The sequence below is a fragment of the Pholis gunnellus genome, assembly GCF_910591455.1.
Source record: "Pholis gunnellus genome assembly, chromosome: 20".
Classification (NCBI taxonomy): Eukaryota; Metazoa; Chordata; class Actinopteri; order Perciformes; family Pholidae; genus Pholis; species Pholis gunnellus.
Genome location: NC_136547.1, coordinates 21,074,153 through 21,097,079, shown reverse-complemented (window position 1 = coordinate 21,097,079; position 22,927 = coordinate 21,074,153). Strand labels below are relative to the sequence as shown.

At 41.6% G+C, this 22,927-nt stretch overlaps 1 protein-coding gene across 2 annotated transcripts in view; it reads right to left on the bottom strand.

The window, feature by feature from the left end:
* Positions 1 to 1,157: 1,157 nt before the first annotated feature.
* Positions 1,158 to 22,927, bottom strand: part of LOC306712246 (receptor-type tyrosine-protein phosphatase mu-like) — a 123,220-nt gene continuing 101,450 nt past the window's right edge. For both annotated transcript variants that reach the window (XM_079181430.1, XM_079181431.1), the window contains 14 exons: positions 20,204 to 20,291; positions 18,450 to 18,526; positions 18,066 to 18,102; positions 14,478 to 14,575; positions 13,370 to 13,486; positions 12,410 to 12,564; positions 12,120 to 12,255; positions 10,808 to 10,957; positions 7,509 to 7,682; positions 6,944 to 7,075; positions 6,590 to 6,715; positions 3,722 to 3,885; positions 3,331 to 3,466; positions 1,158 to 3,247 (listed from right to left, as the gene is read on the bottom strand). In XM_079181430.1, coding sequence (XP_079037556.1) covers positions 3,194 to 3,247; positions 3,331 to 3,466; positions 3,722 to 3,885; positions 6,590 to 6,715; positions 6,944 to 7,075; positions 7,509 to 7,682; positions 10,808 to 10,957; positions 12,120 to 12,255; positions 12,410 to 12,564; positions 13,370 to 13,486; positions 14,478 to 14,575; positions 18,066 to 18,102; positions 18,450 to 18,526; positions 20,204 to 20,291 — 1,644 coding nt within the window. In that variant the 3' untranslated portion in view covers positions 1,158 to 3,193. The remainder of the gene's footprint in view (positions 3,248 to 3,330; positions 3,467 to 3,721; positions 3,886 to 6,589; positions 6,716 to 6,943; positions 7,076 to 7,508; positions 7,683 to 10,807; positions 10,958 to 12,119; positions 12,256 to 12,409; positions 12,565 to 13,369; positions 13,487 to 14,477; positions 14,576 to 18,065; positions 18,103 to 18,449; positions 18,527 to 20,203; positions 20,292 to 22,927) is intronic.

Here is a 22,927-nt window from a genome sequence, read left to right as displayed (position 1 = left end):
ATGTATACATAAATATATATAAATATATGTATATTTATATGTATTCATAAATATTTATAAATATAACCCTAACCCATATATTTATGTATATATATATATATATATATATATATATATATATATATATATATTTTGTCTGAAAATACAATAATTTCTAAATGAAAACATGTTAAAGTTAATTAACACACACACACACACACACACACACACACAGTGCGGTGACTGACTCCAGTTGAAGAGTGTATACATATTTTTATTTGCAGTATTTTGGAATCATACAACATAAATAAAAGCTTTCATTACAATAATGTTCTCGTCTGCACCAGAGCCATATATAACCAGGGTTACACCGACCAGAGCCATATATAACCAGGGTTACACCGACCAGAGCCATATATATCCAGGGTTACACAGACTCAGAGCCATATATAACCAGGGTTATACCGACCAGAGCCATATATATCCAGGGTTACACAGACTCAGAGCCATATATATCCAGGGTTACACAGACTCAGAGCCATATATAACCAGGGTTACACCGACCAGAGCCATATATATCCAGGGTTACACAGACTCAGAGCCATATATAACCAGGGTTACACCGACCAGAGCCATGTATAACCAGGGTTACACCGACCAGAGCCATATATATCCAGGGTTACACAGACTCAGAGCCATATATAACCAGGGTTACACCAACCAGAGCCATATATAACCAGGGTTACACTGACCAGAGCCATGTATAACCAGGGTTACACTGACCAGAGCCATGTATAACCAGGGTTTCACCGACCAGAGCCATGTATAACCAGGGTTACACCGACCAGAGCCATATATAACCAGGGTTACACCGACCAGAGCCATGTATAACCAGGGTTACACCGACCAGAGCCATGTATAACCAGGGTTACACCGACCAGAGCCATATCTAACCAGGGTTACACCGACCAGAGCCATGTATAACCAGGGTTACACCGACCAGAGCCATGTATAACCAGGGTTACACCGACCAGAGCCATATATAACCAGGGTTACACCGACCAGAGCCATGTATAACCAGGGTTACACCGACCAGAGCCATATATAACCAGGGTTACACCAACCAGAGCCATGTATAACCAGGGTTACACAGACTCAGAGCCATATATAACCAGGGTTACACCAACCAGAGCCATATATAACCAGGGTTACACTGACCAGAGCCATGTATAACCAGGGTTACACCGACCAGAGCCATGTATAACCAGGGTTACACCGACCAGAGCCATATATAACCAGGGTTACACCGACCAGAGCCATGTATAACCAGGGTTACACAGACTCAGAGCCATATATAACCAGGGTTACACCAACCAGAGCCATATATACCCAGGGTTACACTGACCAGAGCCATGTATAACCAGGGTTACACCGACCAGAGCCATGTATAACCAGGGTTACACCGACCAGAGCCATATCTAACCAGGGTTACACCGACCAGAGCCATGTATAACCAGGGTTACACCGACCAGAGCCATATCTAACCAGGGTTGGGTCGTTTGCTGCTCTAACATTAGAACTGTCGGACTTGATTGTCTCTCTGTGCGCTTCACAAGAACGACGACGACATCGACACTGAAAACAACTGAAGGAATAAATATTCTTCTTCCTGCTTCCTCCGGCTCTATGTACACTATTAACAGATCCTCCTTCTTAAAAACCACCAACCAAGGAGCAAACAAACAGGACCTCAGAGACCAGGACCTGAAGGGGACCAGACCAGGGGAGGGGTTGTGGATTTAACTGATCAAACACCACAGAAGAAGAGCTAAATGTTTACATATCTTAAGATGGTAACGAATGAATCTCAACTAAAGGGCTCCTTACTACCTTCTTCCAGAGCTCTTGACCGTACGACACCGTTTTCATCCTCAGAACGACTGAAAGCTCTGGAACAAACACGAGGAAGTGGACCTTAATTCATCAGGTGATTGATTTGATTTTTCAGTTTAAGTGATGAATCCGATTTAATGATGACTCTTGTCATAAACATGAAGTCTCTATATATTTATACACACATATATTTAAACATAATAAAGTCCTTTAGGCTCCTCGGGGCCTCAGGTGAGTTCAGATCCTTTATTTAACAGACGCTCCACTCGGATGTTTTGGTTCATTTTAAAACAAATAAAAACAACAAATGGACGAAAAATGTCTTAAGTATAAATAAATCAATTCATTAATAAATGTATAAGTAAATACAGAAATGAATAAATAAAAGAATAAATAAATGCTGAAATGAATGAATAAATCTATTTCTTCATTTGTTTCTGTGTCCGTATGCTAATGAGCCGGGTTCTTCAGCAGGATTGGTCGAGTAGAGGAGCCAGACAGAAGCAGCCTCAGGCTGCCGGTCTGCTGCCAGAGCGTTACTGAGCAAGGCAGCAGCAGCCGACTGTGACCAAACCTTTATTTCAGCATTTATTTATTCTTTTATTTATTTATTTCTGTATTCAAACATTTATTGAAGCATCCATCCCTCTTCCTCCTCTCGCCCGGGGTCGACCTCGTCCTTAAGGTCACGACCCAGAGCTGGTGACCGCGGTGAGGGAACGTAGCCCGACCGGTGCAGCGCCGGCTCTACTGCTGCAGCCTGTCGACCTCCCGCTCCATCGCACCCTCACTGAACAAGACCTCGAGGTCCTGGACTCCTTCGCTTGAGGTCGGCACTCCGTCCCCACCGGGAGGGAGCGATGCACCGGTTTCAGAGACTCTCATCCCGCTTCACACTCGGCTGCAAACCGCCCCAGTGAACGCTGGAGGTCACGACCCGAGGAGGCCAACGGGACCACATCATCCGCAAACAGCAGAGAGGGGATCCCGAGACCCCCGAACCTGAGGTTCTCCACCGCCGGCTGAGCCTAGAATCCTGTCCATGAAGGTCAGGACCAGCAGCTTCATTTAAGCTTTGATCTATTTATTTATGCATTTATTAATGTATTTATACTGAAGTCATATTCTCTCCTCCAGACACAAGTCAGTGCAAAAACATTCTCCTCCTCTTCCTCCTCTTCCTCCTCTTCTCCTTCAGTCAGTAGTTCACCTCCTCTTCCTTTTCTCCTTTCCTCTCTCCTCTGTCCTCATCTGCTTCCTCTTCCTCCTGTCAGACTGTGAGGAAGAGGAGGATGATGATGACGAGTGTCTCTCGTTGATGTTAAGCAGAGTTGAGATACTCCAGAGCGACTTCATAACAGAACTTATACTGTTCCTGTAGAGACACACAGAGGCACGAGGTCACCAGAGAGTGTGTGTGTGTGTGTGTGTGTGTGTGTGTGTGTGTGTGTTACTTACCAGCAGGTCCACCATGTTTGGTTTGTTGTTTCTCAAAGTTTTCACGGCGTGAAAAACATCAACGCAGCGTTGCTGTCGTAGCATCTCACAAACTATACTGATGCTACAGAAGACTCCACTACGACCGCCTCCATTCCTGAGGAGAGAGGAGAGAGGAGAGAGGAGAGAGGAAAGGAAACAAGCAGAGAAGATATTACAGTCAGAGTGTTTCCATGTTTCCTCCACTAGATGGAGACAAAGTATCACTGATGAACTCAAGAAAACAGCTCAGCATAATTAGTACTTTTTGTATTAGTGTACTGTCTCCAGTACTATACTGCAATATCAGTAGTAGTATTAGTGTACTGTCTATGTACTGAAGGACCCGCAGTAGTATCAGTAGTACTCTTACAGGCAGTGCACCACCGTGCGTCCTTCCCCTCCGTCGTACTCTTCCTGCCACTTGTCCACCTGGTGGACCAGTTTTAAGAAGGACCTCTTGGAGACCGGCGTGTCTCGGTACATCGGCCAGCCGAGGAACTGGAACTGCTGCACCATCCGGTACCCGTCCTGAGGCTGGAGGAGACAGGGAGGAGAGGACGCTCAAAACAAGCTCGCCCAAACGTCAGGAAGGGTGGAGAAATCAAACACACCCTCAAGTCAAATCAAACACACCCAGCCCTGAGAGGAAGGAAGGAGGTGAGGAAACAAGGAAGGGAACAGAAAGTAGGATTTACAAAATAGAAACGAGGAGGTAAGAAAAGGAAAATATAAGAAGGACATAGGAAGGAAAGCAGGTATGCAAAGGAAGGAAACGAAGGGAAGAAAGTGTTAAGAAAGGAAAGGAAGATGCATGTGACAGCGAAGGAAACGAGTGAAGGAAAGTAACAAAGGTAAGAAGGGAAGGACTGCACTTGTGTCTCTCTACAAATCACCATTCACCCATTCACCCCCATTCACACCCATTCACCCCCATTCACATCCATTCACCCATTCACCCCCATTTACCCCCATTCACCCATTCACCCCCATTTACCCCCATTCACCCCCATTCACCCATTCACCCCCATTCACCCATTCACCCATTCACCCCCATTCACCCCATTTACCCCCATTCACCCATTCACCCCATTCACCCCCATTCACCCATTCACACCCATTCACACCCATTCACCCATTCACCCCATTTACCCCCATTCACCCCCATTCACCCATTCACACCCATTCACCCCTTCACACCCATTCACCCCCATTCACCCCATTCACACCCATTCACCCATTCACACCCATTCACCCATTCACCCATTCACCCCCATTCACCCATTCACCCCCATTCACCTATTCACACCCATTCACCCATTCACCCATTCACCCCCATTCACCCATTCACACCCATTCACCCATTCACCCCCATTCACCCATTCACACCCATTCACACCCATTCACCCCTTCACACCCATTCACCCATTCACACCCATTCACCCCCATTCACCCATTCACCCCCATTTACCCCCATTCACCCATTCACCCCCATTTACCCCCATTCACCCATTCACCCCCATTCACCCATTCACACCCATTCACCCCCATTCACCCATTCACACCCATTCACCCCCATTCACCCCATTCACACCCATTCACCCATTCACACCCATTCACCCATTCACCCCCATTCACCTATTCACACCCATTCACCCATTCACACCCATACACCCATTCACCCCCATTCACCCATTCACCCCCATTCACCCATTCACCCTCATTCACCCATTCACACCCATTCACCCATTCACCCATTCACACCCATTCAGCCACTAACTGTTATCTTAAAACAGTCTAGGCTCTGAGCAGTAGAACCAGCCCTGATCTTAGATATTGTATCTGGATACTGTTTAAGATGATGTTAGTCTATTATATATATATCTATATATAAAGTACAGCCGACACTGAGGGCCGAAACAGGAAGCACTTCTTCTTCTTCCTCTTCTTCTTCTTTCCCGGTTCCGGTAGGATGCGCTCTAAGGCGGGTCAGTGCTGCCCCCTATAGGTCAAACCGTGGAACTAACAGAACCTTCTTTATGTGATTGTTAACATTCTGTCAAGTCAAAATGGCGGATTATCTAACGGTTTTCTTTACACCCGTCTGACAGAAGAAAAACAGATGTATTCAGTATCGATAGATACTTTATTAATGTTAAATATATCTATATATATTTATGTATATATATATATAATATTCTATATGTAGTGGCGTTCCGTCGGTGTTGTTCATTATTAAGCCGCAAATGAGCCGCAGACACAGTGACAGGAGATCTTTTAACTCTTTTCCTTTTATCTTTATTTTACGCAGCAAAGCGTTAAATAAATACACAAATAATATAAAAACGATCTGCTCTGGTGCCGAATGCACCGGCTGCCGTCATAACATCATTAAATCACGAACGAGTGTCAAACATTAACATAAATGCTTTTCAATATATTTTACATATCTTTAGTTCCTGCACAATGAGCGTAATTCGGAAATTAAATGGTTCATATTCCCGATATTCCAATTAACTAATATATACACTTCTGGCTCTTACACTATATAATATTAAAAATAATATGTATATATATATATATATACATATATATATATGTATACATATATATATATACGTATATATATTAGTACTGGGCAAGTTAACGCGTTATTATCGCGTTTACGCAGTAATTAATTAACACCGACAATTATTTTATTGTGCGTTAACGCAGTTTTGTTTTTATTATTAAGCGTTTTCAACACAAGAACCAGCAGCGAGCGGTGAACAGCTGTTTGTGTGGCATAAAAGCATAAATACAAAATATAGATCTCTTCTCTGATCGGGGTCCATTTCACCCACTTCCGTCTCTTCCTGTTTCCTTCCCCTACAGTCCCCTGGGTCCTAAGTCCCTCCATGTACAGCTTCTCATCACCCTCTATGTACCAACGTACATTTATAACACACACCACACATGTTACGCTAATCAGCGTAGCATAGCGTCTGACCAACACACCAACAATAAATGATTCATTTAAATTATTGTTTTAGAGTTTTTAAAGTGTTTAGTTTGTAATATGTATAATAATCATATCATTTAGTTATCACTACTGAGAGTTTAACAAACATTAAAACATGACGTAGATAGGTTTGCAGGTTTCAAGATGTAGATTTAAATCTATATATATTGTATATATATATAGTGACATTGTATATATCTATGTTTATCTATATGTGGGGACAGTCACAGGAGGTCTCACCCTGGCTGTGTTGTAGATCCTGAAGATGCGGCTGATGACGTCCTCCTCCAGGTCTGCAGAGACGAACTCCACCTGCAGGGACCCGAGACGATGGAGGCCGTTCTCAGGCCAGTACTGAGGACACAGCTGGGACACAGAGAGACCCTATTAATACAGAGACCTGGTCTATACTGAGACCTGGTCTACTTTATACTGAGACCTGGTCTATACTGAGACCTGGTCTACTTCATACTGAGACCTGGTCTACTTTATACTGAGACCTGGTCTACTTTATACTGAGACCTGGTCTACACTGAGACCTGGTCTACTATATACTGAGACCTGGTCTACACTGAGACCTGGTCTAGTGTGTACCTGAGCCGGGTCGACGTCGTTCAACATCACGATGGACGTACAGTGGTAGTCGAGGACCAGACGCCAGAAGTCCTTCACCGTGTTGGGCAAAGGATGCTGGGTAACGATGAACGCTGATGGCTGCTTGTAGCTCTGCAACAATTAACACACGTCCATATATGGTCATACAGCAGGAAGTGACATCAAACAGCATTAACAACAACAATGAACAGAATATTTAATATGACAGGAGCTCTGAACTAACACACACACACACACACACACACTCTGTGGACAAGTGTTTGGTTGGTTTCCATGACAACAGAGTGGTTTATTGGTGAAATGGTAGAGTTGGATGTTCAGGACAATACTATGATTTGTGTGAGTGTTTCTAAACCCATTAACCCACTCTGTCTGTCTGTCTCTTTCTGCCCCAAAGTCTTTAATATTACATAAATATAAAGTATACAATTAAATAAATATTTATTTTGTAATATACATAAATTATATGAAAATAATAATAACAGAAGTGACAATATGATCAATATTAACTTAGCGGCCCTAAAGGGCCCTGGTGGTTACATACGTCCATCAGAGCAGCGTTGATGTAGTTGGAGCTCTCTCCATCGATGGTGATGAGGAACGGAAGGCAGCGGTCCGGAGGTAACACGTCCATGCAGCGGTTCTTCTCGTGGTTCCTCGGCAACAGAGCGATACTGCAGTCCTCCACCCGCAGAGTGGGCGTCACCATGTTCAGAGTCTGAGCACAGATACACCGATATCAGTCAAATCAAACAATCAAGATCAATATTATCACCAATAAAGATCAATAACATCACCAATAAAGATCAATATCATCACCAATAAAGATCAATATCATGACCAATAAAGATCAACAACATCACCAATAAAGATCAATATCATCACCAATAAAGATCAATTTCATCACCAATAAAGATCAACAACGTCACCAATAAAGATCAATATCATCACCAATAAAGATCAATATCATCACCAATAAAGATCAATATCATCACCAATAAAGATCAATATCATCACCAATAACGATCAATATTATCACCAATAAAGATCAATATCATCACCAATAAAGATCAATATCATCACCAATAACGATCAATATTATCACCAATAAAGATCAATATCATCACCAATAAAGATCAATATCATCACCAATAAAGATCAATATCATCACCAATAAAGATCAATATCATCACCAATAAAGATCAATATCATCACCAATAACGATCAATATTATCACCAATAAAGATCAATATCATCACCAATAAAGATCAATATTATCACCAATAACGATCAATATTATCACCAATAAAGATCAATATCATCACCAATAAAGATCAATATCATCACCAATAAAGATCAATATCATCACCAATAAAGATCAATAACATCACCAATAAAGATCAATAACATCACCAATAAAGATCAACAACATCACCAATAAAGATCAACAACATCACCAATAAAGATCAATAACATCACCAATAAAGATCAACAACATCACCAATAAAGATCAATAACATCACCAATACAGATCAACAACATCACCAATAAAGATCAATATCATCACCAATAAAGATCAATATCATCACCAATAAAGATCAATATCATCACCAATAAAGATCAACAACATCACCAATAAAGATCAATATCATCACCAATAAAGATCAATATCATCACCAATAAAGATCAATATCATCACCAATAACGATCAATATTATCACCAACAAAGATCAATATCATCACCAATAAAGATCAATATCATCACCAATAACGATCAATAACTACACCAATAAAGATCAACAACATCACCAATAAAGATCAATAACATCACCAATAAAGATCAACAACATCACCAATAAAGATCAATATTATCACCAATAACGATCAATATCATCACCAATAAAGATCAATATCATCACCAATAAAGATCAATATCATCACCAATAAAGATCAATATCATCACCAATAAAGATCAACAACATCACCAATAAAGATCAATATCATCACCAATAAAGATCAATATCATCACCAATAAAGATCAACAACATCACCAATAAAGATCAATATTATCACCAATAAAGATCAACAACATCACCAATAAAGATCAATATCATCACCAATAAAGATCAACAACATCACCAATAAAGATCAATATCATCACCAATAAAGATCAATATCATCACCGATAAAGATCAATAACATCACCGATAAAGATCAATATTATCACCAATAAAGATCAACAACATCACCAATAAAGATCAACAACATCACCAATAAAGATCAACATCATCACCAATAAAGATCAATATCATCACCAATAAAGATCAATATTATCACCAATAAAGATCAACAACATCACCAATAAAGATCAATATTATCACCAATAACGATCAATATCATCACCAATAAAGATCAATATCATCACCAATAAAGATCAATATCATCACCAATAAAGATCAATATCATCACCAATAAAGATCAACAACATCACCAATAAAGATCAATATTATCACCAATAAAGATCAACAACATCACCAATAAAGATCAATATCATCACCAATAAAGATCAACAACATCACCAATAAAGATCAATATCATCACCAATAAAGATCAATATCATCACCGATAAAGATCAATAACATCACCGATAAAGATCAATATTATCACCAATAAAGATCAACAACATCACCAATAAAGATCAACAACATCACCAATAAAGATCAACATCATCACCAATAAAGATCAATATCATCACCAATAAAGATCAATATCATCACCAATAAAGATCAACAACATCACCAATAAAGATCAATATTATCACCAATAACGATCAATATCATCACCAATAAAGATCAATATCATCACCAATAAAGATCAATATCATCACCAATAAAGATCAATAACATCACCAATAAAGATCAATAACATCACCAATAAAGATCAACAACATCACCAATAAAGATCAACAACATCACCAATAAAGATCAATAACATCACCAATAAAGATCAACAACATCACCAATAAAGATCAATAACATCACCAATACAGATCAATATCATCACCAATAAAGATCAATATCATCACCAATAAAGATCAACAACATCACCAATAAAGATCAATATCATCACCAATAAAGATCAATATCATCACCAATAAAGATCAATATCATCACCAATAACGATCAATATCATCACCAATAAAGATCAATATCATCACCAATAAAGATCAACAACATCACCAATAAAGATCAATATCATCACCAATAAAGATCAATATCATCACTAATAAAGATCAATATCATCACCAATAAAGATCAACAACATCACCAATAAAGATCATTATCATCACCAATAAAGATCAATATCATCACCAATAAAGATCAATATCATCACCAATAACGATCAATATTATCACCAATAAAGATCAATATCATCACCAATAAAGATCAATATTATCACCAATAACGATCAATAACTACACCAATAAAGATCAACAACATCACCAATAAAGATCAATAACATCACCAATAAAGATCAACAACATCACCAATAAAGATCAATAACATCACCAATAAAGATCAATATTGTCTTTTATTAACGGGTTATTAACATATAGACTAACATAATTAATCATTTATTAACCTTTATTAATGGGTTATTAATATATATACTGACATAATTAATCATTTATTAACCTTTATTAACGGGTTATTAACATATATACTAACATAATTAATCGTTTATTAACCTTTATTAACGGGTTATTAACATATATACTAACATAATTAATCGTTTATTGACCTTTATTAATGAATATAACTACAGAATATAATAATACTTTACCCTGAACTCCTCTTTGATCTGACTGGAGTTGGTCTGAGGATCCAATCGGTTCATCTCATAGTAAACTGACCGCAGCTGATTGGCCGGAATAGCTGTGTCACCGCAGAGACACGCCTCCAAGATGGCGTCATGGATGAATACGTACTGCTCCTGGACAGAGATGGGGGGGAATTAAAGATTAACACATATCCCCGACGTGTGTCCCTCTATGAACGTGTCCCCTGGTGTCCCTCTATGAACGTGTCCCCTGGTGTCTCTCTATGAACGTGTCCCCTAGTGTCCCTCTATGAACGTGTCCCCTGGTGTTCCTCTATGAACGTGTCCCCTAGTGTCCCTCTATGAACGTGTCCCCTGGTGTCCCTCTATGAACGTGTCCCCTGGTGTCCCTCTATGAACGTGTCCCCTGGTGTCCCTCTATGAACGTGTCCCCTAGTGTCCCTCTATGAACGTGTCCCCTGGTGTCCCTCTATGAACGTGTCCCCTAGTGTCCCTCTATGAACGTGTCCCCTGGTGTCCCTCTATGAACGTGTCCCCTGGTGTCCCTCTATGAGCCTGGCCCCTGGTGTCCCTCTATGAACGTGTCCCCTGGTGTCCCTCTATGAACGTGTCCCCTGGTGTCCCTCTATGAGCCTGGCCCCTGGTGTCCCTCTATGAACATGTCCCCTGGTGTCCCTCTATGAGCGTGGCCCCTGGTGTCCCTCTATGAGCCTGTCCCCTGGTGTCCCTCTATGAACGTGTCCCCTGGTGTCCCTCTATGAACATGTCCCCTGGTGTCCCTCTATGAACGTGTCCCCTGGTGTCCCTCTATGAACATGTCCCCTGGTGTCCCTCTATGAACGTGTCCCCTGGTGTCCCTCTATGAGCCTGTCCCCTGGTGTCCCTCTATGAACGTGTCCCCTGGTGTCCCTCTATGAACGTGTCCCCTGGTGTCCCTCTATGAACGTGTCCCCTGGTGTCCCTCTATGAACGTGTCCCCTGGTGTCCCTCTATGAGCCTGGCCCCTGGTGTCCCTCTATGAGCGTGGCCCCTGGTGTCCCTCTATGAACGTGTCCCCTGGTGTCCCTCTATGAACGTGTCCCCTGGTGTCCCTCTATGAACGTGTCCCCTGGTGTCCCTCTATGAACGTGTCCCCTGGTGTCCCTCTATGAACGTGTCCCCTGGTGTCCCTCTATGAGCCTGGCCCCTGTTGTCCCTCTATGAGCGTGGCCCCTGGTGTCCCTCTATGAGCGTTGCCCCTGGTGTCCCCTGGTGTCCCTCTATGAGCGTTGCCCCTGGTGTCCCCTGGTGTCCCTCTATGAGCGTATGTGTGTACCTCAGTCTGGACCATGTTAACCCTTCGTGCCCTCAGCTCTCGGACACAGTTGTAGATGTCCACGACTCCTTCTCTCTCCGCCATGTCCAGCATGATGTCGATCACGATGAAGCAGCCTGTCCGCCCGGCTCCCGCACTGAGACACACACACACACACACACACACACACACACACACACACACACACACAGACACAGACACACACACACACACAGACACACACACACAGACATTATATATATGGTATATTGATAGCCTATCGTTAACATCAGTGATCTATATCTACATACCTGCAGTGGACCACAGTGGGCCCGGCGGTGGGCGGAGTCTTGGCTTTGACCCGGCGGATGAATCCCAGTAAGCCGGTGGCGTGAAGAGGAACTCCGTGATCCGGCCAACCGGTGAAATGGAACTGACGGATCTCTCTGATCTCAGCCACGCCCCTCTGTAACGATCACATCTATTGATCCTCTGTCCTGATTTATATATTTATACTAGTGCTGGTCAACGATTACAATTTTTAATCATGATTAATCGCATGATTCTTTTGCGATTAATTGCATTATTATGTGCAAAATTCAATAATTAATTCAAAAGTAGTGTACTGCTCTATGAACTAAAGGTCAACAACATTTGGTTTAAACACGTTAAACTCATCAGGTTCTTGTTAACAGCAGGATTCTCTTCACACATCAGCAGTTATAACACAGTTATAATGATTCTGATCATAGATATTCAGCCGGTGTTCACAACTTTATCTTCATGTGAGTCAGAGATGAATTTAAATAAACATCTTGAAACCTGAAACCTATCTACGTCATGTTTTATGTTTGTTAAACTCTCAGTAGTGATAACTAAATGATGTGATTATTATACATATTACAAACTAAACACTTTAAAAACCCTAAATAATAATTTAAATTAATCATTTATTTGTTGGTATGTTGGTCAGACACTATGCTACGCTGATTAGCGTAACATGTGGTGTTTGTTATAAATGTACGTTGGTACATAGAGGGTGATGAGAAGCTGTACATGGAGGGACTTAGGACCCAGCGGACTGTAGGGGAAGGAAACAGGAAGAGACGGAAGAGACGCCACAAACAGCTGTTCACCGCTCGCTGCCAGTTCTTGTGTTAAAAATGTCGCTTAATAATTAAAAAAAAACTATAATAACGCGTTAACTTGCCCGCACTGATTTATATACATATATATATTTAGTATGATAGTGTGTACATTAGAGTGTGTACCTTCTCCACAGCGAAGGTCCGGATTACGTACTCTGAGAGCAGCTGAGTCTCAATCAGCGTCACCTTCATGTCTCCATAGATCTCAGTGTCATCAGGCCAGTACTTACAACACTTCACCTACACACACACACACACACACACACACACACACACACACACACACACACACACACACACACACACACACACACACACCTCTTGTTTATTATTACAGTCAGAAACAAAGTTAATTAAACAAGAGAAAAACAGCTGATATTAAAATCTCATTAGAAGCTCCGCCCCCCCCGCTCATTAACAGCTAATTACTGCTGAGCTAATTACAATGTCGCCACAGCAACCGACGAGGTGAACGGAGAAAACGGGGCGGGGGGGGCAAATCAGGCTAATGTGACAGTGTGTGTGTGTGTGTGTGTGTGTGTGTGTGTCAGTGATCCATCCTACAATCCCCCTCTGCAACAGGGAACAGATCCCTGGTGCATTCTGGGTAATGAGAGCTGGGTTCGTGAGAGGGTGAAGATACCTGAGCTTCAGACCGTTTGTTTTATATCCAGACTACGATCAACCTGAAGCTGATACGTATATAGATATGTAAATATATAGATATTTACATATCTATATATTTACATAACCTTAACCCAGATCACGTTGTCTGTCTGCTAGCGCCCTCTACAGGCCTGGTTCCCGTCTAGAGGGTTCATCCTCTGGGAGAAGGAACGAGTGAATATTTTAAAGGAGTCAAACTGTGAGCGGTTAACATATCTTGTTATACATTTGTAATACACATTTGTAATACTTCTCTGTAGTATTACATAGTATGTATTATGAATACAGTACCTTTAGTTTAGAGTTCTATATAAACCAGTTTGAGTTGTAGTTCTGTGAGTCAGAGTGTACTATATGATGTATTTATACACAACATCAGCTCATCACAGAGAGTCACACAACAAAGACACCTGACAGTTGCACTCTGGGAAATGGAGTCCCAAACTTAATCAGAGAGGAGAAAACAACCAGATGGTCACAACAATCAGTGTATGTGTGTATGTGTGTGTGTGTCTGTGTGTGTGTGTGTGTGTGTGTGTGTGTGTGTGTGTGTGTGTGGACTCACCCGCCCCACCTCCACCAGGTTGGTTACCATGACGATGGCAGCAGTGTTCTCCTGCCAAACCATCCGCCAGAAATCATACACAGTCTCCTGCATGGGACCTAGAACACACACACACACACACACACACACACACACACACACACACACACACACACACACACACACACACACACACACACACACAGAGTAAACTTTATATTAGACAGCGGATCAGCAGGCGACAACAGAGCTGTACATGAATTATAATGACTCTTTTAATTAATTCAAATTAAGCGCACGTACACGTACACAAAAACACAATCACACACACACACACACACACACACACACAGCAAAAAATTGTAATCACTGTTGACAGTCTGTGTTTTGACGAGCTAATTAGTTCATGCTAATCCTTTCCTGTCCTCAAGTGTTTTACAGCGAGAATCTGCTGCTTGCACACACACACACACACACACACACACACACACACACACACACACACACACACACACACACACACACACACACACACACACACACACACACACACACACACACACACACACACACACACACACACACACACACTGCTGGTGTCGCTCTTCCTGAATGGGCTGATGTTCAGGTCAGAGGTTAAATATTAAAATATCAGAAACATCAGGTGACAATATAAATGTGTCTGGCTGGTGCAGCGACTCCTGTGGTCAGTGTTGGTAACTACAGCTGTAGAGTTACTACAGACACTAGGGTTCAGTTAGAGTTACTACAGACACTAGGGTTCAGTTAGTGTTACTACAGACACTAGGGTTCAGTTAGAGTTACTACAGACACTAGGGTTCAGTTAGTGTTACTACAGACACTAGGGTTCAGTTAGAGTTACTACAGACACTAGGGTTCAGTTAGAGTTACTACAGACACTAGGGTTCAGTTAGAGTTACTACAGACACTAGGGTTCAGTTAGTGTTACTACAGACACTAGGGTTCAGTTAGAGTTACTACAGACACTAGGGTTCAGTTAGAGTTACTACAGACACTAGGGTTCAGTTAGAGTTACTACAGACACTAGGGTTCAGTTAGAGTTACTACAGACACTAGGGTTCAGTTAGTGTTACTACAGACACTAGGGTTCAGTTAGAGTTACTACAGACACTAGGGTTCAGTTAGTGTTACTACAGACACTAGGGTTCAGTTAGAGTTACTACAGACACTAGGGTTCAGTTAGTGTTACTACAGACACTAGGGTTCAGTTAGTGTTACTACAGACACTAGGGTTCAGTTAGAGTTACTACAGACACTAGGGTTCAGTTAGTGTTACTACAGACACTAGGGTTCAGTTAGTGTTACTACAGACACTAGGGTTCAGTTAGAGTTACTACAGACACTAGGGTTCAGTTAGTGTTACTACAGACACTAGGGTTCAGTTAGAGTTACTACAGACACTAGGGTTCAGTTAGAGTTACTACAGACACTAGGGTTCAGTTAGTGTTACTACAGACACTAGGGTTCAGTTAGTGTTACTACAGACACTAGGGTTCAGTTAGAGTTACTACAGACACTAGGGTTCAGTTAGTGTTACTACAGACACTAGGGTTCAGTTAGTGTTACTACAGACACTAGGGTTCAGTTAGTGTTACTACAGACACTAGGGTTCAGTTAGAGTTACTACAGACACTAGGGTTCAGTTAGTGTTACTACAGACACTAGGGTTCAGTTAGAGTTACTACAGACACTAGGGTTCAGTTAGAGTTACTACAGACACTAGGGTTCAGTTAAGAGTTACTACAGACACTAGGGTTCAGTTAGAGTTACTACAGACACTAGGGTTCAGTTAGTGTTACTACAGACACTAGGGTTCAGTTAAGAGTTACTACAGACACTAGGGTTCAGTTAGAGTTACTACAGACACTAGGGTTCAGTTAGAGTTACTACAGACACTAGGGTTCAGTTAGAGTTACTACAGACACTAGGGTTCAGTTAGAGTTGTTACTACAGACACTAGGGTTCAGTTAGAGTTACTACAGACACTAGGGTTCAGTTAGAGTTGTTACTACAGACACTAGGGTTCAGTTAGTGTTGTTACTACAGACACTAGGGTTCAGTTAGAGTTACTACAGACACTAGGGTTCAGTTAGAGTTACTACAGACACTAGGGTTCAGTTAGTGTTACTACAGACACTAGGGTTCAGTTAGAGTTACTACAGACACTAGGGTTCAGTTAGAGTTACTACAGACACTAGGGTTCAGTTAGAGTTGTTACTACAGACACTAGGGTTCAGTTAGAGTTACTACAGACACTAGGGTTCAGTTAGTGTTACTACAGACACTAGGGTTCAGTTAGAGTTACTACAGACACTAGGGTTCAGTTAAGAGTTACTACAGACACTAGGGTTCAGTTAGAGTTACTACAGACACTAGGGTTCAGTTAGTGTTACTACAGACACTAGGGTTCAGTTAAGAGTTACTACAGACACTAGGGTTCAGTTAGAGTTACTACAGACACTAGGGTTCAGTTAGAGTTACTACAGACACTAGGGTTCAGTTAGAGTTACTACAGACACTAGGGTTCAGTTAGAGTTGTTACTACAGACACTAGGGTTCAGTTAGAGTTACTACAGACACTAGGGTTCAGTTAGGGTTGTTACTACAGACACTAGGGTTCAGTTAGTGTTGTTACTACAGACACTAGGGTTCAGTTAGAGTTACTACAGACACTAGGGTTCAGTTAGAGTTACTACAGACACTAGGGTTCAGTTAGAGTTACTACAGACACTAGGGTTCAGTTAGTGTTACTACAGACACTAGGGTTCAGTTAGAGTTACTACAGACACTAGGGTTCAGTTAGAGTTACTACAGACACTAGGGTTCAGTTAGAGTTGTTACTACAGACACTAGGGTTCAGTTAGAGTTGTTACTACAGACACTAGGGTTCAGTTAAGAGTTACTACAGACACTAGGGTTCAGTTAGTTACTACAGACACTAGGGTTCAGTTAGTGTTACTACAGACACTAGGGTTCAGTTAGAGTTACTACAGACACTAGGGTTCAGTTAGAGTTACTACAGACACTAGGGTTCAGTTAGTGTTACTACAGACACTAGGGTTCAGTTAGAGTTACTACAGACACTAGGGTTCAGTTAGTGTTACTACAGACACTAGGGTTCAGTTAGTGTTACTACAGACACTAGGGTTCAGTTAGAGTTGTTACTACAGACACTAGGGTTCAGTTAGAGTTGTTACTACAGACACTAGGGTTCAGTTAAGAGTTACTACAGACACTAGGGTTCAGTTAGTTACTACAGACACTAGGGTTCAGTTAGTGTTACTACAGACACTAGGGTTCAGTTAGTTACTACAGACACTAGGGTTCAGTTAGTGTTACTACAGACACTAGGGTTCAGTTAGAGTTACTATAGACACTAGGGTTCAGTTAGAGTTACTACAGACACTAGGGTTCAGTTAGTGTTACTACAGACACTAGGGTTCAGTTAGTGTTACTACAGACACTAGGGTTCAGTTAGAGTTGTTACTACAGACACTAGGGTTCAGTTAGAGTTGTTACTCTGAGGACACAGAGAGCAACATCAGAAGACAGTGTTTCACTTCTTACCTTGAGTAGCGACGTAGTGGTTCGGTCTGTGGTAGCCCTGAAGAGAACCGAGGAGGAACAGCTGTCAGTGACATCATCATCATCTTCATCATCATCATCATCATGGACACATTACCTAACTTCTAGCTGAAGGAAGCTGATCCTACAAAGTGTTCCTCTCTGGACTCTTTGTAGAACTTTGGTCTTTTCTGTTTATTGTAAGAAATGAAGCAGCTCAAAATGGCCTCAGGACGCTGGTGAACACACGTCTCCTCAGTGAGTGTGTTTACAGTCAACAGCAGCTGACTGATGACCACCGTCGTCATGGAAACAGGACGTTACAGATCGACCTTTTAAAGGAACTAAAGTAAAGTGTGTGTGTGTGTGTGTGTGTGTGTCACTCACGTCCACATAGTTGGCGTTGATGTAGTCAGAGCCGCCGTCTCCGTCCTGAGGCTGCAGACGCACACGAGAGTGGTCGTCTGCAACACGCACACACACACACACACACACACACACACACACACACACACACACACACACACACACACACACACACACACACACACACACACACACACACGTTAATTGGCGAGCTCGTTGCCGTGGTGAAGCTGAATATAATCACCTCTAATGAGCTTCTACGAATAAATCAATACATTGTCTCTCTCGTAATAATCTCATTAAGTTAACAAACAGATTGTGTCTCATTATCAGAACGTTTATTATTTGTTCTGTTTCACAGAAACGTGAAACTTTCGTCAACAAATAAAAAGTTAAAAGTGAACGACGATCAATGGACCAGAGAGAGCTACAGATCGGATTTCTGTCCATTGATTGGTTGACTAATTATTTTGTATTTATTATTAATTATATAGAATATAAATATTAGACTGCAACGTAGTTATAAACAGATTAATGTTTACTAACTTATAAAATATAAAATTTAAATATTTCATACAGCTGTCTGTCTACAAGAGGAGTTAAGAGTTATAAACACACATTTCTGTTATTAACCAGTTATTACATGTTAATAGACTGATTAAAGATCATGAATATCTGCAGATGTTGTCTTTAAACGTCCACGTTTGAAATTAAACTGGTTCTCCACTATTTCATCTTTTTAGGTTACATTAATAACCCTGGTTCTAAGTTCTTCAGGTGAATACAGCTCTGATATAAATGAAACAAGTTTAAGTGAAAATAACTGGTGTAATATAGTCGGTTATACAAAGATATCTTTCATTTGTATATTTACTCATTTTATTAGCACCAGCTGATGTTTCTAACGTCGTAACATTAACCGAACTGAGTAAATTCCTTTTACTACTTTATTACTTTATTACAGGCTGCAGGTTTGTACTAGTACAAGTACAACATGTCATATTTATATTCTTGTATTTTGAATTGATGTATTGTGGATTATGTGTTTTTAATAACGTGTTGCTGATGGTGAAGTTTATATAATGGTTTGATTCATGTTTTTGTACACGTAGGCTGTTCAAAAACAATAAACTACATAAATAAGTTCACAAGTTTATTTTCTATCCATTGATTTGTTTTCTGTTCCTGCAGGAAGTCAAATCTAAAACAATATGAGAAATAAATCAAGAGACAAATTAATTCACAAGACGCTGTCAGCCGGTGTCATGCTCGCAGCTGATTGGCTGTCACTGCTGTCACACACTGTTAACAGGACACACACCAACAAACAGACCTGTGTGTGTGTGTGGGGGTGTGTGTGTGTGTGTGTGTGTGTGTGTGTGTGGGGGTGTGTGTGTGTGGGGGGGGGGGGGTTTAACGGCTGGTGTGAATACGAAGTGTGTCCCTACAGGCCACCATAGCCTCGGCCTCTATCACACCTCATTAGCATAATTACAGCACCACAGGACAGAGAGTGTGTGTGTGTGTGTGTGTGTGTGTGTGTGTGTGTGTGTTGATGACAGCCAGCAGCTGAAAGTGAGCAGCTGTCAGCAGTAACTTTCTGGGACGTTAGCACATTAGCTTCAGCGCTAACATGTTGTGTGTGATGATAAGAACTGACGGTGTGTAAGACCCAAACCAACAGCATCACATGCTCGTTATTCATGAATACCAGTAACATAGTGATGTGCTCTGCCACAGTGCCCTCGAGCCTTCACACAGTGTGTGGAACCTACAGGCGATGATGTTTCCGTAGCGATTCTTCATGCGGTTCTCGTCCTTTTTGGCCGAATCCCACGGAGCCGACTGTCCCTCAAAGAAGCTCTGAAAAGGCAGAAAGACGGAGAGATTGTTTCAAGAGAACAGATGCAGATGATGAAACTGGTGAATAATGCAGAGGATGTGTTTGATTTCCGTTCTCTCCCTGAACACACAGGCGCTGCTTTTATGGTCAGAGCAGATGATTAAGTCCAATTATGAAGAGGAGGCTCAGAGAGAAGAGTCTAAACACGTCTGCTGCTCTAAAGAGCTGCAACAACACGTTCACAAAGAAACCAGACTTCTGAGGACTTCAGCTGGTTTCTTTGTTTTTTACAACGTGGGGCTGAAAGTAGTTGAGTTGTTTTGTGTCTTTCTGTTGTAGTTTTGTCTTTTTGTGGTTGTTTTTTGTCTCTTGTCTCACACACACACACACACACACACACACACACACACACACACACACACACACACACACACTCTCTAGATGATTGACAGCGAGGAACAAGTGAAGAACTTAAGATGAAAAATAAAAGAAGGAAGAAATGAACTAATGACTGCTGACAGCAGCTCAGCTCTGACTGTGTTTTAGATGCTAATGCTAATGCTACCTGTCCCCTTAAACCAGAGTTCTTCAACCTTCTCTGAGCCGCAGCTCACCAACAACCAACAACCTTTGATCATAGTACAGCAGATATAACACGGTGCCACGCTCCATCCCAGAGAGGAACGACCACCAGGACTACGCTGAGGACCAACAGAGCGCCGTTTCTCAGCAACATGCGCAGTGAGAACACAGCGGAGGAGACTCTGACTGCGTCACACGTCTGTGACGTCACGTCTCTGAAGCTGGAGGTTCAGCAGTGAGACGCTTCGTCATGTTGCACATGAAGCAGCTCACATCACCACGTGTGGTCCCGGAGCTCTGTGGTGTTCTGATGAACATGATGTTCTGTTGGGCCGGATACATGCTGACCACATAACGACCAGATCTCATGTGTTGGTCCTCACGAGGCTTCTTCTGGGTTCTGTGGTCCAGGACCCGGTTCAGAGTCTGAGTTCTCCTCCATCGCTGTTCGTCTCGTCATCTCAACCTCTCCCGCGCGTCATTTGCAGAAACTAAATAATATTTTGTTTGACTCATTAAGTGAAATTGGACATTTTCTCTCAGCACACCGGTCACTGGCTTAACCTACCAGTTAATGTAAAGGTCAAAGGTCGTGTCTGACTCCATCTTCTCTCAAAAATAAAATGACATTCATGAAGATTTTATATTCATTTGATGAAGAACACGTTTGGATCTGAATCATAAACAAACTTTCATCAACATTAAGGTGAGCCGTCTGTGCTGCGTTCACTTGCTGCCGGAATAATCGGACAAATGAGAACCGACAGCGACCTTCACATCAACTCTCAGCTTCAACGTGAGCAGACAACACGTCCATGTTTCCACCTAAAGCTCACGAACCGTCTGAGGAGCAAAGTAATATTGTATATTAATATTCGTTATTCTAATTCACCTGCATGTGTTTTCTTCTCCAGCGTATTTAAAGAGCTTTGGTGTCGCAGTAAACGTGGAATCAATCATCTGAACAATCAGAAACTCGATTAACTCAGAGAAGCTGATCAATGATCAAACGTTCGTCTGATGTGTGTCTGTCAGACGTTCTCTGAAGAACCTCGGGACTCCCTGAGAACATGTTTAGAACGTTGAACTGGACCTTCACGTCATCGTTGATTGTTGCTCCTCGTTGTCACTTTTACATCAAAACGTTTCACTGGAGAGAAGTTCAACTCAACGTTCTGACGAAATGTGACTCAAACAGATCTCAGTGATAACGTTCACACATCACAGACATCAGACTCATGAGCTCATGTTGGGTCTGATTCAGATCAGAGTCCTGCTGAACCGCTCTCGTGTTAGCATTGATGCTACATTGATGCTACATTGAGGAGGTCTAGAAACACTTCCTGCTGGTCTGAAGAAAAGAACGGAGACTTTAAGAAATAAGATCATTTATCCAGAGAAACTGAGATACGTACGGTTCATGATAACAATAATAATAATAAAGATTAATAGTAATATAATAGTAATTAAGAGCAGGAAGTGATGTTAAAAACATTCTGGGTTTGTAATGCTAATATAAGCTGAGGCTCGGTGATGCTAAGCTAACAGATACCAGTGCTAATGTGTGTGTGTTTGGTGAAGGCGTCTTACCTCGTTAAGCTGTCCAATCAGATTAAGATTAAAGGAGAAGCATGGAGGGAAATAACAACATCGCTCATCAAAAGCTCAATCAGTGATTCTGCTTCAAAAGCTTTTACTTTGAAACATCTGACTTTTATTCTGAAAGAGTGAAATCATAACATCAATGTTCATTTGAGAGAATGAATGAATGTGTTTGAAGGATGAATTGCTTGTCATGAAACCCTGAATTCATCTCATTTAATAAGATGAATAAAGTTACAGAAACACCAACAAACATTTCTGATATTTTACAGAAACTCGATTCACACGAGTTTAAAAGCAACGAGACGAAGACCAACGTCAGTCACGGAGTCCCACAAGGTTCTGAGCTCGGACCGATCCTGTTCCCCGTTATCTGATTCCTTCAGGCCACATTATCAGAAAACACCATAAACCTTCAATGTTCTACAGATGATCAATTATATCATCCATCAAACCAGAGGAAGCAGCTCAC